The sequence below is a fragment of the Denticeps clupeoides genome, chromosome 4 (genome assembly GCF_900700375.1).
Source record: "Denticeps clupeoides chromosome 4, fDenClu1.1, whole genome shotgun sequence".
NCBI classification, from domain to species: domain Eukaryota; kingdom Metazoa; phylum Chordata; class Actinopteri; order Clupeiformes; family Denticipitidae; genus Denticeps; species Denticeps clupeoides.
Window position 1 is genome coordinate 6442363 of NC_041710.1, and position 24081 is coordinate 6466443.

Here is a 24081-nt window from a genome sequence, read left to right on the forward strand (position 1 = left end):
TTGTGATAATTAGATCCACGTGTCTGCCGGGCTGCGGAGCTGTTTGTCATTAAGAGTTCTGCTGTGTACTATCCAGTATTTCTCTCTCTCGACAAGTACACTTTTACCCTCCCTACCGAGCAACATTCTGTCCGGTTCCTTTAGTGAACTTGTTGTAGTTTATGATGAATTCATGGGATAGATACTTCTTTGCTAAGTATATGTGTGTGTGTGTGTGTGTGTGTGTGTGTGTGTGTGTGTGTGTGTGTGTATGTATATATATACACACACACACACACACATAGTACAGGCCAAACGTTTGGACACGCCTTCTCATTCAATGTGTTTTCTTTATTTTCATGAATATTTACATTGGTAGATTCTCACTGAAGGCATCAAAACTATGAATGAACACATGTGGAGTTATGTACTTAACAAAAAGTGGAGACCTGGACTCCACAGTCACCGGACCTGAACCCAACCGAGATGGTTTGGAGTGAGCTGGACCGCAGAGTGAAGGCAAAGGGGCCAACAAGTGCTAAATACCTCTGGGAACTCCTTCAAGACTGTTGGAAAACCATTTCAGGTGACGACCTCTTGAAGCTCATCGAGAGAATGCCAAGAGTGTGCAAAGCAGTAATCAGAGCAAAGTACGGCTATTTTAAAGAAACTAGAATATAAAACGTGTTTTCAGTTATTTCACCTTTTTGTTAAGTACATAACTCCACATGTGTTCATTCATAGTTTTGATGCCTTCAGTGAGAATCTACCAATGGAAATGGTCATGAAAATAAAGAAAACACATTGAATCAGAAGGTGTGTCCAAACTTTTGTTTGGCCTGTACTGTATATACACACACACACACACACACACACACACACACACACACACACACACCACTATGATAAGTCACATTTTTTTTTATTAAACAGCTGCTTGGTTTTGTGTTTTGTTCTCAACCAGACAAAATTCTTCTGCAGTCAGTAGCTGTGTGAAGATGTTCCTTCAGATTCCCTGAAATGACTCAAATATTCACTGTGAACTCCTGACACAGAATGTGCTTCTGGAGGGGTGACAGATGTTGACACAGTGGCATTTTGTAATGACCGTACTTTACAGTACTGAGACACACACACACACCAGAGTTTGTTTTGGTTGTAATTCCTCCCTAGTTCCTTGTACCCAGAGGATGGTTTTAAATGACTGGATAAGAGAATACTTCTGCCATGGGCTTCAGGACTTTGTTTTACAGCAGCAGGAAATGACAGGTGATTAAAAGTAAATTATTATGGGTATAAAACCATCGTCTGTGCAAGTCGTCTCAATTTCTCCGTCCCTGTAAGGTTGTAAATTTTTTTACATTTGTGCTCCATCGTCTTCAGTCCAGGAATGGTTGAGCATTTTTGTTTTTCTAATGTGGCTGAGGTGCCGAAGCGCCGCTAATTTTGAAAGATGCTGAGAATGAAGGTTTGTGGAGTTTCTGTGGAATTTGGCTAAGGCTTGGCTGTGCGAGGTGTTTGGAAAGATAGATTTAAGAGTAATGATACTTCAGAACACACACAAACCAAACGCCAACTGCAGAGTTGCAGCCTATTTAACATTTCACATGGAACCAAACGCTCATGACGTTCTGTTATCTGAGTGTGATAAGAAAACTGCTGTAAATACTGAATGTGTCAATGTGTATGTGTTACAGGAGTGGCAGAACTCCATCCAGAAGAATGCTGGCCTGGCTTTTATCGAGTTGGTCAACGAGGGCAGGTGAATATCACGGTCAAGTGTCTCTTCATCATCTTCATCATCCCTCACTGTCCTCAGGACTGAACATTACCTCGTTCTTCCCCACCTCTCTCATTCTGGTACCTCCACATGATCTTGCTGTGGGGTTAAGATCTAAGAACATGAGTTGCCTCTCATTTTGGTAACAAAATACTGATTGCCAGTGTTTTGTCACAGGCAGTGAGTGATATAAGGCAGTGAAAAATGATCTAAAATCAAGATTTTTGCCTTGGATATGATTAATTAACATTAATGAACTGGATTGAAGTCCAAACAAGCAAGTTTCCTGACCAAACAATTTTTTTAGGAGCTCCTTCATATAATATTGTTCTGTTTCTATAAGAAAAAAAATCCAACATGTCTGCTTGGTATATACATTTTTTATTTTGTTTTGTTTTTTAATTCTAAGTTAATAGTCCAGCTGTATTAGACTAGACATTAAACGGTAGATGGTGAACTGGTGAAGGAAAACTATGGAATTTTGATTGTATGCTGTACATGGCAGAGGGTAGATGCTAAATGACTAAGACAGTAGATGGAAGACGGACCTTAGATGATGGACTGGACTGCAAAAGTAGACGACAGATGGACTGCTGTAGATGTTAGGTGGTAGATCGTGGACAACAATATACTTTATATATGATAGACTGCAGATATTTCATTGTAGATATTATATGGCATTCTGAAGATGTAAGATAGTGGCCTGTAGTCAGTGAATTATAGACTGTAGTTGTTAGAAGGAAGACTGAGAAAAGTGTGTGTGTGTGTGTGTGTGTGTGAATGTTGTGCTTGAGTTTGAACGCAAGTCTAGCATCTTTAAAACACACTGCTGACCAGACGCAAGTTATTGATGGCGCAGGAGGTCGGTGAAGCAGCCAGGCCACCTCCGCTCCCCCGCTGCCCAGTGCCGACACACTGGGCTCATGTTACCATGTTTAGCAGCCGCTCCCTCCTGTTCTCTCCACCCCGGCCTGTTATTGTTCCACTTTGCATGCTGCTGACCCTTCGTGACCTATGAGGCTAGAGAGGAGAGGGTCTGCTGCATGGCCTGGGGCGAAGGTTTTATTAGATCACATACGAATTTGTGTGTGTTTGTGAGAGAGGGGGAAAAGCATTAACACATGTAGTTGCCCCCTGCAGACCCATCCAATCACAACCCAACCAGCTCTGGATGAGATACATATCATTAGCAATTAGCACAGGCTGCCCAGTGTGAAAGTGGTAAGTTGAGCGTTAAATCGAATCTTCTTCTTTTTTTGCACGGAACATTTGCCTCTCTGCCACTGATGGGTTGGTGTTAATTTTTCATTCTTCGGCTGAAGCTTCGGCTGCTGCTGCTGTGTGACTGCGGGAATCTCTCTTCCACACAGACTCCTGAGCCACACGATGAAGGACCACCTGGTGCGTGTGGCCAACGAGGCAGAGTTCATCCTGAGTCGCCAAAGAGCAGAGGACATCCACAAGCACGCCGAGTTTGAGGTGAGATGCTGACTCCTAATGCAGCTCCCGGCACCAGAGCTGGTCTCGGGTCAGACTGGCAGTATGGCTTTCACCAAACTGGTCGTTCTCAGAAATGATGTGACTAGACATTATATGCATTCACGAAGGGATTTAATGGAGTCTGTCCCTCACTCAATATCCATAACTGCTTAATCCATATCAGGACCACGGCTTCTGGAGCCCATTCTTGGTTACTGGGTGGCGACTCACTCAGGCAATGGTTCCGGCTCACCGCAATGCGTGCGCGCGCACACACACACATACACACACACACACACACACACACACACACCTATGGCCAATTTAGAGTCACTAATCCATGCAGTGCTCATGCCTTTGGGCAGCAGGAGGAAACCAGAAAACCCGGAGGAAAGCTTGAAAGAGAATGCATACTCCACATACATGGCGTAATGGACATATGACACATGTCCATTATAAATAAATGACTGGCCAAAGAGAAGGAAGCACCACTGGTAGTTCTGTTTTTCAGTCGTGTGGAGTGATGCACACTCCCACGTCCCCATTTCACAGTCCACAACCACCCTGCTGTCTGTCGTACTGGCCTTATAATGGGTTTACCCCCCCTCCCAGATTGCAGAATAAAGTGCTCGCTCTTGTTTTGGCAGAACTTGGATAAATGTTGTTTTTTCTTTCTTGCTGCGGCAACCCTAACTGCCGTGGGCTTTATTCACACTTTTTCCACTCTCCTCTCCTCCTGCTCTCTTGACCTTCTTCTGTCAGATTTTTGTTCCCTCTGGAGCCATATTTTGCCACCGACAGGAATACAGCGTCCCTCATTCCTCTTCTCTCTGTTGGTCCAGTTTGGGGTCTGCAGGTCCACCCTGCTGCTGGAAGATGTTTTCTTTCAGGACTGTTGAGGTTGAAGTAGAGAGAAGATGAAAATGCGATTGTAGTTTTTGCAGCAGTAGACCACCACTGATCGTATTCTAGACTTTTATATTACAATTTGAATGTGAACACTGACCACTGACTACAGGGATAATGGAGATGCCTATTGAAAAACCCAAACTGACCTATAAACAGCATTTGGGTCTTTCTCTGTTTCTCTGTGTGGATGACAGTGCTTCTGTGTGGAACCAAAAACCAATTTTAGAGAAGTGTTCTTGTGTGGACTGGGCCTTATGTCTGTCAATAATGAGAGATCCCCACTTATATGTGGGCTTTTGACATTCTTGGGAAATGTGTACAAAAGCCAAGCCTTTCCTCTGTTCGTGACATATCTGCTCACCTAAAAACAGAGACAGACACTGTTTCTCTGTTTGCAATAAAAGTTTAATAAAACAGACTTGTTAACTAGACAGTGCTGTTTATACTGCATTCCGAATTGTCAGTATTTATGGTGCTTTTTCTATGATGAAAAAATGCATGTCAAAATACTACATCATTGTAAATGAATTTGCATTTTCCTTGTCCCTTTTACAAAACGTGTTTTAGTATTTGGTAGCAAAACCTTTTGTTGTCACAGAAAGGTTTGCACATATCCCAGGGGTGATTTTGTCCAACTGTGGTAGCATGTCCTGATTTCAGCATCCTTATGGCCCGAGGATTGAAACTCCTATGTCTCTCAGTCCTGGAAATGTGGCTTCAAAGTATTTTGCCTGATTTAAGATGCTGAAACAGACTGTTCTTTGGGTGTGTTTTGTCCTTAATGACCTTGATGGCCCTGGTCTTACATCTCTTGATGTAAATGGCCTGCAGAGATGGAAGAGGTGGCCTGCAGCAGCGTTTCACCGCATTGATCACCCTCTGTAGGGCTTTGCGATCCTGAACACAGCTGTTACCAGACCATGAAGTATGGTTCTGTGTCCGGATGCTCTCCACAGTGCCACTGTAGAAACCTGGACATGTTCAGACCACGTCAGGTCCTCCGAGATGTGGACTCCCAGGTACTTAAAACTGCTCACCATCTGGAGAGCCAATGATGTTGAGGGGCTTGAAAACCCCATTTCCGTCTCCTGCTATAATCCACCACCAGCTCCCAGGTCTTGCTGAGGTTCAGCTGGAGATGTTTTTCCCGAGATGGAAGATTGTTCTCACCCAAGATTTCCACCTCCATGTTTGACTGTGTTCTTGGTGTCATTGGCAGCATTCCATGAGTTGAGTTGATGTCAAAGAGCTTGATTTTGGTCTCATCTGACCACAACACTTTGACCCAGTCCTCCTCTAAATAGTTCAGATGTTCAGTGGTTCAGCTCTGGGCTTGTTCCACACCCTTCTTATTATCACTAATCTGCCGTAAGGTGAGATCTTGCATGGAGGTCCAGACTGAGGAGAGATTGGCAGTTTTTTTATGGTTATTACATTTGCGAATCATCCCACCAACTGTTGTCACATTGGCGATGGTCTTGTAGCCCATTCCAGCCTTGTGTAGTTACATAATCACAGTGTAAGCTTCTTACCTGTGTAAAATACAAATGTGAGCCAGAATTCATGCTGCTTGATAGGTGCTTAAATACTTATTTCATAAAATGAAAATGCAAATTAATGTATTATTTAGAAATGCATTTGTTTGTTTTTTTTCTTGTTATTGGGCTGCCTCTCACAGTTTAAATTAATCTACCATTGAAATTATAGACAGATCTTTTCTTTGTTAGTGGATGAACTTACAAAATCAGCAGGGGATCAAATAATTAGTTCCCCATGTGTATTTTAATTTTTAAGTTGATGACAAGATGACAAGTTTTTGGCTTTGTAATGGCTTTTTCATAGTTTTTCTGTGTATAATGAGTTTTTTTTACATTAAAAATTTTTTTTTAATAACCATTGGCTTCTGAAGACTGAGGTACAGGCACAGACAAACCTTGACTTTTCCCCCATTCTCACCATTAAAATATCAGAAACGTTTACACCATGATCTATTCAAAGACTAGGTGTGTCCACTACTTTATTGGTGCTCATTTATTCAGGACCACTCAGTGTCCAGAATGTAGCATTCATACAGACCACGGCATGAAAGTTGTGTGTTTGACCTCGTTGTGGAGGCTTCCTCATTTAAGCTGCATATGAAACAATGACTAGTATTCGCAGGGAGTGCCTGTGCTCCGGTGCCGTTTGCATCACGCCCCTTGTTCCTTTGTTTCCAGCCTCCATGCTATCGTCTATAATCAGATACACTGTGGATCCGCCACAAACTGCGCTTCACAATTGAAATCCCCTCTTAAATGCGGTTGCTCCTCAGTGACCTCTGAGCGAAGCTGAGAAGTGTGCCTCTGATATTGCTGTATTGATTTTGCTCCATCGCAGCTCTGCTGTTTCTCTCCAGCCCTAGTTTCATTTTGCAGCGCGCAGTAAAAATAACAGGCCAATGAAACGCGCCCCCAGGGAGCGAGGACGCTTGTCTCAGATCTGCCCCTTCTGAAATCCAGCCCTCGCCGCTCTCCCTTTTTTAAAAATGGCAGGAGGATATTCTGGGGAGGCACATGACTGCGCGTCTCACACCGATCTTCCCGTCTCATGCTAATGCTCCCTTTAAATCTGCGCCACCATAATCCATCAGCTAATCGCCCTGATTACGCCCCGATTTGGCCAACGCGCAGCGTTGAAATGAGAGATGCCGTCCCTCGGCTCACCTCTGCTCCAGGTACGGCAGAGGGCCGTCCCACGCCAGCGTGCAGGAAGTGAATTATTCAGGAGATAAAAGTGAATTTATGCCTGGTCCCTGTCAGGGTTTATATCCAGCCCAGGCTGAGGTGGAGGAGTCTGGTGATTTAGACAAGTTTCTGCTGGAGATTCATAACATATGCTGCTTGTTTTCTCTCCCTCTGTGTGCCTTATTGAGTTATCTTCACCCCGGAGAGTAAGTTATTACAGCGACACTCTGCCCTGACACTCCGTGAGATAACAGGGGGAAATCCAATTACCTTTTAGTGTTTTCTTTCTAATAGTATCCTTAATGTGGAAAAGATCCGTTACCCGCCGCGTGATGGCCTGTGATACGCTGGAGGTAAAGAAAGAGCTGGAGAAGCGTAGGGAGAAACGGACACCTCCTTTCTATGGGAGCTTCATTAAGGATGAAATGTGGTGGGATGTGGGGCGCGAGGGCAGATGCCGGGGTCCAGATATCGCCGAAGGAGGGTCAGACCTCAACCCCCGTCCTTCTTCCCGTCTCCATTTATCAGCGCTTGATCTTGATGCCGCGTGCTCTAATTGAATTGACTCTGTACTGAAGTTGCTGTGATCATCGGTAAATTGGTGCTCTGCATCTCCACCCTAGACAGGCTTGTATGGTGCTAATTTCAAACTGTCTGGTCTTACCTGCTGGAGAAATAAAACCCAGCAATTTTGACATTTATGAAACCAATAAAAGATTAACACGTACATTTCATCCTAAGGGATCTCTATAATTGTCCATAAAGCTACCAATAAAAAATGAACGCTACACAGCAGGACTAATGTAAGCACAAAAACAATTTTGTTTTTGCACTTCATTTATATTTCATAATATTATGATTATTATATTATTAAATTCAGGCCTGATCTATTTTACTGTAGATGAGTATAAAAGCACGATTCAGTTTCACCAGCAGCACACGAAGTTTGACCTCTCATACATGCGAGCTCGGTAAAGGAATAGTTCTGCTTTATCTTTGGTCTCCACGTTGGATTTCGAGGAATCTCTTATATTCATAATATGCGCGTGAGAAGAAATGTATAGAAATGGTTGAGTCGAGTGTCCGACCCGTCTGTGAATCGACCTGACTGCATGTTAAATCTGTTCGTTGGCCCCTAATCCCACTCTTAACGGCTGCCTTGTTAAGGGGATTAGAGGCCTTGGCTTCATGTATTAGTGTAATGATCTCCAGAGTGAATAGAGAGATCAGGAGCGGCTCATTAAATATTCATCCAGAGCGCGTGAGTGACGGGGTTGCGCTGAATCGCCACTGTTTCAGTTTCTCTCTCACACACACACACACACACACACACACACACACACACACACCTTTCTGTGTGTAATTAAGTCCCCTGGTGACGCTCTGCTGTCTGCATCATTATTTCTGACTGGTGCACAGCACCAGTCGGTTTCGGAGTTTGTGGCGATGTAGCAGTTATCATTTCGGTTACGTTTCCGCTCGTTTCGGTTGTTTACTGACGGTTAAAAATACCAGACCCACCCGCACCCCCTCTTCCCCAGAGGACATATTCATTTTTCATCTCTCCGGTATCTCCCTCATTTGACTATTTTTCACCTCAAAAGGACAGTTAATTCCTACAATTCCTCACATGGCGCGACCTTGAAGTCATCAGGAGTGGCGGTGGCGTGGCCTGGCGCTGACTAATGGGGACAGACGAATGTCTTACAGAGGGGGCTGCCGGGCAAGATGAAGAATCTGCCATCTACGCATTGTGACCAGTCCATTAAAAGCACAGAATGAGCTGAGAGAGGAGGAGGAAGAGGAGGAAGAGGGAGAAGGAGATAAGTTGTTGCGTCTGCGTTAACCTTGATGGTCAGCATGAAATGAGGTGGGCTGTTGGGATTTCCGTCTCTTCTCTACGTGGCAATTAATTTTTCCCCTCTTCTGCTGTCTGGGGAGCGGGGAAGACAATGGGAGAAAAAGAGAAAAATCGATACAGTGGCGCGTTGTGTGACAGCGGCGTCATTTCAGAGTCCAGGAACCTGTCAGACGTTGTCCTTCTGCTCGCCGCGCCACTTTTAAGTCGTCATTTTTCTTCGCCTCTCTTTGTCTGTATTCCCCTGCCGCTGCTTTCATGCTCCAGATAAACACTCTGTGTGGCTGTGGGACTGAGGATCAAGTGCGAGGAGAAGTCTTCCCATTTCGCCTGACTGCCTGTGTCCCACTGGGTCCCCTTCTTCTTCATCCTCCTCTCTTCCTCCTCACCATTTCATCTTCCAGGAATGCCTTGTTTTGCTATGGATTTGCATTCCAGCATTGCAAGACAAGGACGTTCCAGTCAGCTGGACACTTTTCCCGTCTCAGTGATGCCCTGGGGGAGTGGGTGTGGGACAGATGGCGGAATTGGAGAGGAAGGGAATGTGATAGACGAACTTTCAGAGGGGTGCAATTTTGGTTTTTTTATTTAATTTTATCCGCCTCCCTTCTGCCCGCCTCTTCTTGCTCTGCGTGGTCGTTTTACCCAACATCCAGATACAGATTTTATACTTCACTTCTGAACAGCAGCAATGAGCTCACATCAGATCACATGACCTTGCTCTCTATGTACTGGGGGCTGTGTACCTCAGTATGAGGACGATCTGGACGCCAGAGTCAGTGGAGAGTCAGGAAGGAGGTTTTGGGACCTGCTCATCTGGCTGGACTGTCACTGCCATGTTGACTGCAGTTGTTCCTTTTTTTTTTTTTTTTTTTTTTTCAACTGATCGGCTTGTGTCTGCGTAAAATAGAACATGTTCTTTATATTCTTCAATATCCTACTGATCACATTTTGCGGTCAAAAGACTTAATTACCTGAAATTGGCGTAACAGAATGAAATTGGAGAGTTAAGTTCACAGCGGTGGTTCTCAATCTTTTTCTTGTTTGGTTTGGTGTTCCATACCATATTCATGAGCTCTCATCTATAAAAAAACACCTAACTCTGAAATTCAGAGCTAGATGTAGAAGCATTAAACATGAATAGAAATAAATTAAAGCTTGAGGTGAAGTTTTGCACAATCTGTAATTCTGTAAAGAAATATATGTGTGTGTGTGTGTGTGTGTGTGTGTGTATATATATATGTGTTGTTGTGTGTGTAAATAAATAAATAGATCAATAAACCAGAACAATTCAGATGATTGGTGTTGCTCCCTTTTGACCATGGTGAATAGAAATGTTAAACTCTTATTAGATCATTGTTCTTATAGCCTTCTAATGATTTTCACACAGATATTAAACCACAAGAATGCGGTGCTGTGGCGCTCTGTAGTGGGGAGGGGACTGTTGGAGGCATGTTCCTCTCAGACACAAGATGAATGTTCAGCTGCTTTCCACTCGGTCCTGTTGGTTTGTGTTGGGACCTCCAGACGTTCCGCCCTCTCCCCTCCATTAGAGTCATTCGTGCCCCCCCTCCCCTCCTTCCATCATTCCGCTTAAGGTCATGCCAGACCTTAATGCTGCACAAAGAGCCACAGATTGATAATTGGGGCAGAGCAGCTTCACTAATGTGATTTATACCTATGGATTTTCTGTCATATATGAAGGGTTGCTTCCTAAATTGGAGGGGAAGCTCCATTACACAGCGCCGCAGTGTTTACTGCTAAGTTTGGCCCAAACAGGTTGCATTTGTCTGGGCTTCGTCTCCGCACTCCTGATCCCTGCTATATTTGTTGCCGTGACCCTAATTTAATTTGGGTCCATAACATAAAGGCGATGGAGCTGGAGAATGGCACGAGGCTCCTTAACCTTTAAATCTGCATCCATCTGAGGATGCAATATAGGGAAGAGTAATATGTTTCTTAATGCAGGCTGGAAATGTTTGTGTGTGTGTGTGTATTTGTAATGTTAAAATACATTTGTAGTATTAAATCATTTCCCTGCATTCTCTCTCTGTCTTTTGCTTTGTCCAGAGTTTTTCCACGTGTCTAATCAAGAGTATTGACCTGAAGCAGAGTTTGTTTCAGGAAACACACATCATGGGTTCAAAGGGTCTTTCTGATGATAAATTCTGACAAAGAGAAATGCCCCCCCCCACTCCATTGTGGGTATTTTCAGATTTCCTAGCCCCAAGGCATTAGTAAATATGTGTCCAGTGATATTAATCACCTTGACAACGGATCAAAATGACCCTCATTTTCATTTGTTTCCTCACCATCTACAACTTCAGCATGCTACAAAAGCCAAAGTCGTTGTGTAATCTTTCACATACACAAACACACACTCTTCTACAATATGGATATTACATGAACAAATGATTTAATAATTGATTGGCTGTTTGCACATGACCGAAGTTTTATATATCATAATGTCCTTCCCTTTGTAGCGTCTCAGCGATAAAAAAATATACAATAAATCCACTATATTTGTTTTATTCATATCAGTCAGTCAGAAACCGTTAGACATGCCTTTGGCGGGAGGAAACCAGAGAACCCAGAGGAAACCCGTGCCAACACAGGGAGATTATGCAATTTCCATAATTATGCACTAGTAGTTGACTATAGTGGGTTTACTGTTTGTCTTTTGTGTTGCCACTACTGTGATGATAATGATGATGAGAGGAAGGTGCCATTATTTTATCACTTAGTTATGATTTTGCATCACTATGTTTGTGAAATTTAAGGCAGTAAGCTGCACTCTATCCCCAGGTCTGGTTCTCTCTGGTCCGCTTTTGCTTTCAGTGGAATGCTGCCGATGTTGTCGTTCTGTTAAGTTGAGGTGATGATGTTGAGTTTGCCAAAACGGTGACCAACAAGTGACCGCTGTTATTTCTGCCTTGTTACACAGTCTCAGAGCGCTCAATACGCAGCAGAGAAACGTGATGAGGAGAAGATGTGCGATCACCTAATCCGAGCCGCCAAGTACCGGGATCATGTGACTTCATCCCAGCTGATCCAGAAGATTGTCAACATCCTGACTGATAAGCATGGAGCCTGGGGCAGCGCTGAAGTCAGGTAAGACCTTCAGTAGATGTTGGCATCCTCTTCTGCTGGTGGATCTGTTGAGGTTCTGCTGAGGCCATTTGCAATATAATAACCTTACTGAGACTAAGAGGGTGGAACCCGTGTGAAAACAGGAAGCAGCAAGAATGTGTATGTTGAACACCTATGTTCTGAACCATTTTCATTTTTATTAAACCCTTTTCAATGAGTGGGTTAAAAAAAAAAAAAAAAAAAAAACTTAAAACAGCCTTGTGACTCCCACTGCAGGAAACCCTTCTTTGTCAGATTATTCATGGCAACGTGTATAGCTTAGATGTACAGTCTACCTCGGTCTCAGTTTAAGGTATGTAGGACCGGCTGAGGGCATGATCTGTCATGATTCTGACCCATGATGCATTGCTTCTGGAAAGAGATGAAAGCCTCTGCTGCATTACCTCCCATTACAGGCTGAAAAATAAAGGCCTGTATTTATTTCAGCAAACAAGCATTGGAGACAGAACGGAAAACCCTGCCCTAATGATGCCTGTTTCTGCAGGCCTCCCTCGTTCCTCCCTGTTAACCCAAATCTGCTCACCAGGGACTCATCTACATGTCCAGCCTTTCCTTCTCGCTTTTTTTCCTGCGTTTAATCTTTTTCCCTTCCCTCTTCCTTTCCCATTCTATTTGTCCTCATGCACCCAGTAGAGATTCCAAGTGAGTCCTCTCTCTAGATGCGCGCACACACACAAACTCTCCAGTGTCCCGGTCTCTCAGTGTCCTTGTAGGCGGAGCTGCAGCTTTGTGCTCTGATCACATGGCCATTAGGCTGCTTTGCAGTGTGCCTGTATTGATGGCTTGTGTAATGCTGGCTGATGGGCGCGGGGTGATGTTGGCAGCGTCGCTCAGAGCGGGCAGAGGCCCTAATCAATCACAATCACTGCCCTGCCATTACATCAATACCTCTGCTCAATTACCCACAAGCCCCTGTGCCCTATCCCACAACATGGGCCCCGGCAGGTTGTGTGCTGAGAAACATCTGGAACAGGATGCAAACATGTGGCCTTCACACACACACACACACACACACACACACACAAACAAATATACATATATGTTCTCACACAAATACACACCACGCACATAAATATAACACACAAAAAATCACAGGCAAATGTGTGCTTTCTCTCTCTCTAACTCACAAGCGCACACACAGTTGCAAAAATCTTTTGCAGTTAGCCTTTTGAAAACCATGACATAATTGATAACTTTTGATCCGGAGTAAAATAACAATATTTTTGAAAAATAATGTACGTTGTTTAAGTCTGGTATGTAGTCTGATACATTTCCTTTATGTAGAAGGACCAAATAAACGTGTTTGACCCATCTGTTTTTGCTGCATGCATGAAAAATACATATGCAACCAGTTAAAGCAGCAAAAAAAAATATTTTTCCTCTTTTTGTATGTCTAATTTAAGCATACTGATCTGTATAGAAGAAATATTTTATTACACACATATACATCTGCATGTAATAAAAGATGTAAACATGGTAATGCATGAGCATTTAGCTGCCATGCTGGATACCTATTTATCGTTTAAGTGTATTTCTAAGTATTTACTGCAGTGAAATAGTTTTGTTTGTGCATTTATGAACCTTTATGGACAAACTGGCAACCCTGCAGCTGGGACTGACGCATGCATTGTGCCCTCAGGCCAGGCGACTACAGCTCATGTAAAATGAAATAGTGACACAGCAGTGTAATGTGTATAACAGCACTCTGCTCTTTACTGTTTATCACACGAGAAAACTGAGATACAGGAACCCTGTCTAGGAGACTAAGCAGCGGCGTGTGTATCAGTACGTTTTGCTTCACTGAAACAGTTCAGCTGTTTTTCTTACACAAAATAGACATTTGTAAAAATCCACTATGCTTTTCTGAACGTGGTGTTCGGATCCACCCACACACTGTACGACCACCAGACTGCAGTGCTGAAAATGGGAACAGAGCACTGAAGACCCAGCAGCACAGCTCAGATTTTGTCCTTTTGTTTTCCTGTGTGTGTGTGTGTGTGTGTGTGTGTGTGCGCACACCTCCATAAAAAACAGTATTCCCTGAAGTTTCCATTCAATAAAGCTGTGCGAATGAAAATATTATTCTCCCAGTGCCTGATGGGAGCTGAAACCAGCGGCCGCCCGCTGACCCACCTGAATGCAATTTGTGTCTTAATATCCAGCGAACACAGGCCGGCCCCCTGAGAGCAGAGGTGTTATGTGATTCTACCTCCTCCTCCTCCTCCTCCTCTTCGCCTGCTCGTGTCGTACAGCGCTGCTCCGTGGGGGCTTTTCTCAAACAATACAAGTACAGCAGCTCTGCCCCCCCCCCCCCCCCCCCCCCCCCTCTGATCCCAGAACAGGCTGCCCTTTGCTGTCACTCATCCGTCTCTCTTCTCCGGCTGCACCTCTTTCATTTCTATTCTTCTGCTGATTGAACATCACACAATCCTCCTGTACCTGTTCATCCGTACCCACCCACCCCACCCCGGCCCGGTCCCCTCCCCTCGTCTGGAGCCCAGGTGAGCGGCCGCCTGCCAGATCCAGAGAGGACGGAGGCGTGTGACGGGAGGGCCGCGGTGGCCATAAATGAGGCGACGCGCGAGTCTCATTTTTTACCTGCCTCCCCTCCCCAGCGCCTTTCCCAGCTCGCTGCTGTCCTTCCTGATGTTTATTTGGGTCAGGAAATGGATGATCTCTCATGTTTGCGAGATGTGGCGAGTGTGTGTGTGTGTGTGTGTGTAGATGATATGATGGAGGGGAAATGATGGAGCTCCGTCTCACAGGAGCAGCAGGCCTCTCTGCTCATCTCACACCCGTCTTCGGTGTAATAACCCAGCTAATGTAGCATGCAGCTCCGCCCAGGAGGCTGCGGCGGGAGAGAAGCAGACAGACGGAGGCAGAGAGAGACGGAGGAGGGCTAAAAAAAAAAAAAAAAAAAAGACAGACAGGATGAAAGGGCGGCAGGTGTGTCCACGGTGGATGCAGAACGTAGCCCTGCGCTGCCCGTCCGTCCGATTCCGCCTCGACCAAAGACGCTTCCCCGCCCTCGGTCGACGTTCGGGCCCACTGCCTTTCCCGTCCCTTTCTTTTTCAGCATCCTCTCCTCCTCGTCCTCTCCCCACCCCCTCCCTCCGCCCCTCTCCACTTCATTTTCTGCTGCTCCACTGTGCTCTAATGGAAGCCCTCAGGCTGGATGCGTCCCAGTCGAGGGACATCCATCTTATTGTGTGTCAGGGCCCTTTGCCGGCAAAAATCTTTGTGATGCGCACTCCAATTTTTCACCAGTAAATCAAATCTCCCTTCCTTCAGAAAGATGAATGCTTTGAGTTTGTGGTGTTATAGAAAAAATCAATGAGGGTAAAATTGAAACAGTATGCCTCCGTATTGATCGGCCCGGCGAGATCGAAACTAACAGCTTTGTAACTGTTCCATGGGACAGTTAGCTGACCTGTAATGGACAAACTATCAATATTAGCATTACTGTTTTATCTTGTAGTGTGTCATTCCACCCCCCCCACCCCTGGGAAGCGGCCCTGGGGCCGAACGTGTGGCTCCGTGGAGGACATTAACATCTCCTCCGCTTCTGCCGCGCAGGTGTTCACAGCCCCGACGAACTCGCTCTGCATTTATAAAAAAAATACATCTACATACACACGTCTACCTGTACTATAACATGTAATTACATGTATTACACAGAGTCACACACACACAGACACTTTCATCGCCATCATAGTCATCGGGATTTGCAGTGTGAGAGAATCTGGTGAAAACCAGCAGATAGCGTAGCTGGCGTAGCTGTCGGCACACAGTGCCTGTTATCTGGCCTGTAGAGACGCGTGTGTGTGTGTGTGTGTGTGTATGGACCTCCAGGAGCAGACTGAATGATTTTTCTCCTGTTTACTCTGGCGCGTTTTAAAGAGGGTTAATGCGACTGACGGCCTTTTATCCTCTTGACTGGAGGACGCGGCTAACAGACGAGTAACTCTAGACCTGCACCCCCCCCTCTTATCTGCTTATCGTTTTCCCCCACGGTGGGATATGCACCCTGAATAAACACGCCGACCCCGCCGCTGACGCTTGTTTACACCATCTCGTGTTTTTCTGTGCCGGACGTTTTCAAGGCTCAGCAGATTCTCGGTACAAAGCGCGTGTGTCGTACGGGAGTTTAGGATCTGAGCAGAAAAGCGACGAGGCGATGCAGAGCAGGTGGCGGGGATCTGTTCCGATGCGTTCGGAATCCGAACCTGCGGCGCGGCGGTCGGGGCCGGTCGGAGAAGAATGCTCTGAAGATGACAGCATGTCATAACGCTTGCCCTGCTGCTATTTACATTTTTCCCATAAGCTGTTTTAACGAGGGCTATTAATGCCTTGCTTTGCCTATAAACACTTCAGGAACCTGTACAAACATCCCGGCTGAGCCGCGGCCAGGCGGAGCAGCTGTTCTGCGCCCCTTCCTCTTCCTCGCGGCTCTGCTGCGCCATTCCTACCTCCCTCTGCCCCGCCCCATAACCTTAAACTGCAAACAAGAAACATCTCCTCATTGTCCGCGGCCCTGAGATGCTTTAGAAAAGGGAGGCCGATGGAACGGCAGTAAATCCCAGAGGAGCGGGTGGAAGTTTGACAGTCGCACATTCCATACATTATGCAAAGTGATGCATATATGGCCGTGCGCGGCGCTCGGGGGTTACAGAAAAGAATTAAAATATCCCTTAATGAAAATATTTGCCTGCTGTATATACACCGCGGTGACTGGGGCTGTAAGAAAAGGCAACAGAGTGTCAGGGCGGAAAGTATTAGCGGCTCCCGTACAGCTGATGCTGTCCATGTGTTCATCTGCCTCGGCCGGGCCCCAGCAGCTTAGAAGAAGCTGATCATGGCGAGAACGGGCCGACCTGGCCTGGATTTGGTGAAAATTCGAAAGCGGAGGGGGATGTACGCGGGTCCTTTCCTACTTCGATTGTTTTGCCCGGTTGTCAAATCGTCCCCCCCCCCCTCTAGCCGCTGTAATCTGTCCTGCTGTCCTCAGCCCCTCTCCCGCTGCTGAAGTTTTAATGGATCTTCTGATACTGCGGCTAAAATGGGCCGCGGCTTCAGAAAGACCAATTACCCATCGTCCAGCGCCGGGCCACCCTTCCCTCAGCCTGGTCGAATTTACGAGCTTCATATAACCTTAAGAAAGTATACAACCCCAGCAGCACAAGGTCACGATAAGGGCCGTGATCAATATCTGAATGAAAAGCCATTGGGGAAGTTTTTAGGGTCCCCCCCCCCCTCTGGCCGTGCCGGGATTCAGTGCCGCATCTGAGGAGTATCGATTGTGCTGCTACAGTAGTTAGTCAGGGGCTATCTCCTTTGACTAACCCCTTAGCTCCGTGTCACCCTGTGCTGGTGATAGATTGTTACTCTCCGGGCCACAGTAATTACACACGGCCTCGGCTGGCCATTTATTCCTGCACTTTCACCATTTACCAAAAATCTCCTTTATCTTTGGGCCGCAGCACCCATCTTTTTTTTTTTTTTTTTTTTTTTCTTCTTCTTCTTTTTCTTCTTCTTTTGCAGCGAAAGCAGAAAAGCGCACATAAAATAAAGCATTTGTGCTGTGGCGTGTATGTGTGTGTTCGTACAGGTCTGTGTCCATCTGTATGGGTGTGTATGTATATTAATGCATGTCTATATTGCGCATGTGTTGCTTTCTTTTTTCTCGATGTCGCCGCTGGCACCAGATTTGGGCCTCGTCCCAATCATCGCATGGACAGGCAGACAGGCATCAGCCGCTCGGTGACACGCATACACGAGTGAAACACGCCTGCGACACGATGTGGTGCGGTAAACACGCGTGGGCTCCACACGCTCCTCATGATGGACAAGGTGGCAGGAGAAGAAGACGCCACGGCCGCAGTGTTAGATGAAGCTGTCATGTCTGCCCATCTGTCCGGCCCGGCCCGGCGCTGCGCTGCTCTCACCTCAGCAGCTGGCTTTTCCAGAAAAATCTGTCTGAAGCTGGGATCCGGATTGGGGCGTACAGGCAGCTGTGGGTGGAGTCTCACCACTCCTCATGGCTGCTGGTGTTTTGGTTTGTTTTATTTCACGCAAGCATGGCTTGTTTGCCTCGTAGTAGTCATGCAATTCTTTATTTTCTTTATTCCGCTCTGATGAAAGGTCCCCTGTCATGAAAATGTCACTTATTTAACATTAATTCGAGTTCCCCTAGCTTTGGTCAGTGGCTAGAAATGGTGATCGGTGTAAAGAGAGCAATTCACAGAACGTCACAAGGTAACTTTTTAATTTTTTTCTGGAATTCTGGAATCACAGACACAACTTCCTGTATGCGGCAAACATTGTGGTTGGTGAATGGTGGTGTTGACGTCATTTCCGCGAATGCCCCCTCACTTCTATAGGCCGCTCTCCTCCTCATCCCGCCATCTCCACCTCATTAGCATTTAAAGCCACAGACACTGAAATCTCATTGTGGGACTGGATCAAAGTGGCTGTAATTCTGCACCAAGGCTGAGTTTCAGGAAGAGACTTTGGATACAGTATTAGACCGATATAAAAGCAAAAAAATGTCAGGGGACTTTTTTAAAGAATCATTGGAAATGGCCAATGGTTGAAGACATTTGTCCATCACTACGGAAATGCACACCACAACTTTACCTGCGAGAACAATAACTTAATGGTTTTATTGCTGCAGGATATTCCATACCTCATCCTAAATCGAACCTACCAGTGTGAAATCAATCATATGGGAAAAATATGTTGATATTTTTCCGGAACAATGAGAAAAGATCAGAGGTGAGTAGCCTTCTGAATGAAGATGTAGAGCATCTCGGACTGACGTCTTGCAGTCTCGACAGTGACAGCTACTCCTCTGCTTCTGTCCCTCTACTGATTCTCAAATCTGAAAAATTGATTCCAAAGGTTTAACAAATTAATAACTTATTTTTGCAAGGAATTCATCTCAATTAATTCTACCTTGCTATAATGCACACTTAAAACTGTGTGCAAGAGGCTTTTATATAAAACACCCTGCAGTAGTCAGGCACGTGCTTCCATTAGAAAACGTGAATGTGACTTACAAAAGATGCATCATGCGAATCCTGTTTCACTGTCTGTCTCCGTTCTCATGTAGGGGATTTCTCTGGCTAGGATGAGTTTTGCATCCATATCAGAGGTCAGACTCGCACAGGAAGTCAAGACGCCTAAGCTGCGTTAACTGCATTAATTTCTTTTCACCCATTGAAAAAAAAAAAAAAAAAAAAAGTATTGCAGTTATTAACACCTTAATTATACACTTTAATTAAAAGCCCTAATGTTTATTAAGAAAATCTTATCTGTTGATGCTTAAAGTAGACGAGGCAGCAGTGTGGTTGCTATATAGTCTGCAGTAAAAACATGCAAATTCTTAGTTTTATTTAACAATAGCTTTTTTCTTTCATGCAATTATAATTTTTAATAAATATCTTAAATGTTATTACATTTAAAAAATGCTTTTATGGATAAAAATGGTTCAACTTTATGCAGGGGTTGGAATTAGGCAGGATGAAGTTTCCTTTTAAATTGCGGTTAATTGGAGGGTGGGTCCTGCTAAGTGGTTGGTAATTAAGTGTGTGTGTGTGTGTGTGTGTGAGAGAGAACTTATTGCGATTAGATGAACAGATTAAATATTCAGATCCATGTCTCTAAAATGTTTCTAATCTAGTAAAATCTATTCAGTATTTAGGACTGTTATTGTTATTATTACTATAATTATTATTAGTGCCAGATTTATCATAGGAATGTGTGTACATTTCCACAAAACAAGTAACACAATAATAAAAGTATGCCTTGAAGAGATAATCAATATTATAAAAAATGTATTCTTTAATTTAATATTAAGAGAAATTTCATAATGTATCTAATTTCACTGTGCATCACATTTCACTGTGTGCACCTTGTGCTGTGCTGCTGTGTATTACAGTGACTATCACTTCACTGTAATTGTACTGTTTTTTTGTTTACATTATTAAAAGTCACATTATGTTCTGTTCAGAGCCTTTAATATATAACAATCTGCTGTTAATGTATAAATATTGTATACATAATGCAATCCCGGTTAATTTTCTTTTCTTGACGTATGCAACATTTTGTCTTTTAGAATAATCACTCCACGTTTTTTTTGGTTATTACATATCAGATTCCCTGACCTCCATCTGATCCCATCGGCATCTGAGACATTGTGTTCCTTCAGTACACGTCCCGAGTTTGAGTGTTGACGCTGTCCATCACGCAGCTGCTGGCGCAGATGTGGCATTTAAGCGGCGTTAGCGTCAGATTATTTTCATCTCGTCGCTAGTAAACGGTCCAGGCTGCAGAATAAATGGACTAAACACAAACGCGCTTCCTGCAACTCATCAAGAGAGGAGGAAAGCAGGCTGCATTCATCACATCTCACCATTATTATGCATGTTTCATGACCGCTGCGCTACCTTTGTGGAGAGCATTAAACGTCTGAATTAACATTGCCGGCGCGAGCCGCTGGAGAAGCGGGCCATTAGCGGCGCTGCTCCCCTCCGCTTAATCATCCTGACCTCCGCGGGCTGGAGACGCCGCGCTTTTTCATCTCGGCCTGTGGAGGCCTGGCATGGTGACACCGGGTCCCTCTTCCCGTGACGAATTCGCCGCTCATCCATTCCAGTTTCATAAACACATGGTTTATGCAAATCTTAGAAAGTAATCGTGGGCGATATATGCCATTTGAGACCTTGTCAATCGCATCTTTAATGAAAAAAAGGAGGAAATGTGTGTGTATGTTATAAATGACTGTGTGTGTGTGTAGGCTTGTTTTAGTGTGTGATGGGCCCATTTTGAATGTGTGCTGCCAAAATCCGTAATTATGTGGTGATATTTACGCTATACCAATAACTTTTCCCTTTGAAATAGGTAATATTATTTTTATTTTTACCATTCAGGGTGTAAGTGTATGTGTGTATGTTGTTATACTGTAAATTCAGCATCTGTGCATCATTCAGCATCATTCACAACAGTCCGCATCACAGTTGGCTAAATCACCCAATGATGTGTTAAAGAAGGGCGGCCAGACCACACCTACACGGTGACAGCGGCTCGGCTCGGCTCAGCTCTGGGGTGTCGGGTGGGATGTGGAACCCCCCCCCTTTCCATTCTTGTCGGCCATCTGATTGGATCTTGATGGATGATGGTCGTTTGTCCTTGTCAACAGAACAACAATTCGGACATTGAAATGAGGGTCCAATCAAACTTTGTCACCACGCCAAGAATCTATTATCATCTTTTAAGTGTGTGTGTGTGTGTGTGTGTGTGTGTGTGTGTGGTAGCACTGAGATAAGACCAGTACGCTCGAGTTACACTTTAATCAGAGTATTATTTGCACAATTAATTTGGGTCAAGAGCCTCTTGGTTTTAATGTGGTGATGTAGTGTCACCTCAGCTGCATGTTGCTCATTCCAACTCAGCCTTTCGTCTATAAAGTGTCACGCTGGTATATGGATTATGACGTTATTACAGGACGAATGGCATGAAAAAACTTCAGCTGTGCACTAGTGCTACTAGTGTGTTGCATGATTTTCCGTTTTGCTGTCCAGGTCTGTTGTGGTTCCAGATTCTGAGGAATATAACAGAGTAGGACCAAATTCTGTGTCTGCAGGTCGGTCAGTTGGATACTTCAGCACACACACACACACACACACACACACACACACACACAAACAGCCATGCTGTCATTTAAACAGATTAGTCTGGTGCAGACAGTGATGTAGAGATCCTGTCTATCTGTCCCTTACACTCACTCACCCATACACACACACACACATACACACTGCGGTACAGATAATGTTTGATACGTTTTGTGTGTGTTTTAATACTGTATGTAGAAAGCGAGCGGAGGGGCGGGACCCGGGAGGCCATAATGCTGATTTATGCGAGTTGGGGGTGCAGGACTGTCGCCCAGTAAAAGTTCTTCTCACTTCTCGGCCCAGTGTGGACGTGGAGAATTATATTCACGGTGTTCAGTAAATCAGCACTCTCTCTCTCTCTCTCTCTCTGTGTGTGTGTGTGTGTGTGTGTGTGTGTGTGTGTGTGTGTGTGTTCATTTGTTTCTATTCTCTTCATGACAGTGGAAGCGGCTCTCTACTTGTGTTCTTTGGGTTGCACAATGTCTGCATTTTATTGAGGGAGGTGAAACCTCTATGAAGCAAAATACAGTTTCCTAATGTTCCTTTCAGCCGCAGGGCAGCGTAAATGTAATGAATATTTGAAGATGATATTGTAATTAAATCCCAGCGAGTCCAAACAGAGTAATATTTTATTACTCTTCAGCTTGCTGCATCTTCATTACAGCCGAACACTTTCTGAGGCCCGGGCCGCGACTGCAGCGGAAGGACGGGATGATTAAGTGACCCCGAAGGAAGGAGAGGTGCAAATTGGGAAGAAAAATGGGTTTGGGGGTGCAGACATTGATTAATTTTGGTAATGCTGCCCCTTCATCACTGTTTTAGTAATGGCCTGTTCTCTGTCCCCCTGTTCACACGGAGCAGCTGAAGGTGTCCTGCTGGGGCCAGAAACGAGCTCCGAATCAGAGCACATACCGAGAGAGACAGAGTGTGTGTGTGTGTGTGCGCGCGCGCGCGCACGTTAATGTGTGTGTAGTGTTGTCAGCGGGATGGTGCTCCGACTGATGTATTTAACGTTTGTCTGATGTTATGTTAATGCTATTCTCAAGGGCACATGGTGTGTGTGTGTGTGATGTATGTCATTTGTGCGAACGGGTGCATTTCTGATGTATGTGTGTATACGTGTGTGTTGTGTGTTTGTGTGCATGATGGGAGCGTAGCACAAGGCCGGTATTATGAGCCCGCTCTGCACCAGCTCTGCTGGATAATCACTAACACATGTGCTGTGGCTGCAGCAGCCGGCCGTGGGACTTCAGGCGCCTGGACTACTGGGAGGACGACCTGAGGAGGAGACGCCGCTTCGTCAGGAACCCCTACGGCTCCACGCACGGCGAGGCCACGCTCAAGGCCGCCGCCGAGTCCGGTGAGGTTCCCCTCGTACTTTCACGTGTACACACACGCTGTTCATTTCGTTCAAACAAACAGTCTTGACCTCAGAGAAGCTTTCACCGTGGTGCCAGTAGCTATTAATAGTCACAATTTAATCAGAAGAAGAAAAAACAAAACGGAAAAAAATTGTAAAATTTCCCCATTATGTCATCCGCTGACTGCTCCAGATTTGGTAAGTTACCCATAAGGCCATCTGGTGGGTTGGGAGGTGTGTTGAGGTTAAGACCCACAAGTGCTAATGAGGAAGCCGCTGCCTCAAAACGCACACACACCTCACACCTTCAGTTCTCTTGCGTCTCAGTGAACCCCGTAGTGTTATTTATGTTCATCAGTCAAATCGTGAATTTGGTTTTAATAAGTCTACCTCGCCCTATACTGAGAGACGACCACCCTGCTGCAGTGTAGGACAAGGGGCGTCCGCAGGAGTGGAGGCCGAGCGCCTCTTCTCGCCGGGTCGCTACCAATCCCAGCATCCTCCGCTATGGATCTGACCTTCATGCGCGTCTGCTTTGGTACGTCCCAGCCACGACGATCTCTGAGCAGAAAAAACCTCCCCTGTGACGTTACACAGAACGGCGCCGTCGTCGTCGTCGTCACCATCAGCGTGTCCATCAGCTGCATTTACTCACAGTAATCAATAGAGGCCATTTAATCCCCATGTGGGCGGAGCTTTATTTACCTTCATTTACTGCCGACTGATTTCAGCTTCTTAAACTCGTCACAGAGCTGAGATCACAGGGGTCTTAAATGCGGCTTTTCAGAGGTGACCTTTGCTGAGGTCAGAGGTCATACCTGACTGGTAGTTTTCATTCCACTTAAAAATAATTTTTTTAAAAATACTTTTTTAACGCTGAAAATACAATCATGCAGACGGCGAGGCGGAGCCTCTGAACAGGAAGTAAATTTATTCCAGCATCTGGATGTTTCTACGTCTCTTGTAGGGTTTTTCAGCGCTTCTTTCTGTACTTCATTTAGGTTCTTTGAGGTTCCTGTCTTTTGTGCAGATCCTTGCTGCAGTTGTTGCGTTTTTTTTGTTGTCAGGGCCCATAGTAAACATCACCAATGTAAAATAATTTCACATTCGACCAGATGATGTTGAAGCACGTCGCTTATTTGTGCCATCCCCAGGTCCACTTGCTGGTGTGA

The 24081-nt window shown here is 45.1% G+C and overlaps 1 protein-coding gene across 3 annotated transcripts in view; it reads left to right on the top strand.

Annotated features, from left to right (window-relative positions):
• The window catches only part of lrba (LPS-responsive vesicle trafficking, beach and anchor containing), a 122737-nt gene that overhangs the window by 44468 nt on the left and 54188 nt on the right, over window positions 1-24081 (top strand). For 2 of the 3 annotated variants that reach the window (XM_028978133.1, XM_028978135.1), the window contains exons 35-38: window positions 1677-1741; window positions 3130-3238; window positions 11673-11839; window positions 22782-22909. In XM_028978133.1, coding sequence (XP_028833966.1) covers window positions 1677-1741; window positions 3130-3238; window positions 11673-11839; window positions 22782-22909 — 469 coding nt within the window. The remainder of the gene's footprint in view (window positions 1-1676; window positions 1742-3129; window positions 3239-11672; window positions 11840-22781; window positions 22910-24081) is intronic. The other variant, XM_028978134.1, reaches the window with a different exon arrangement.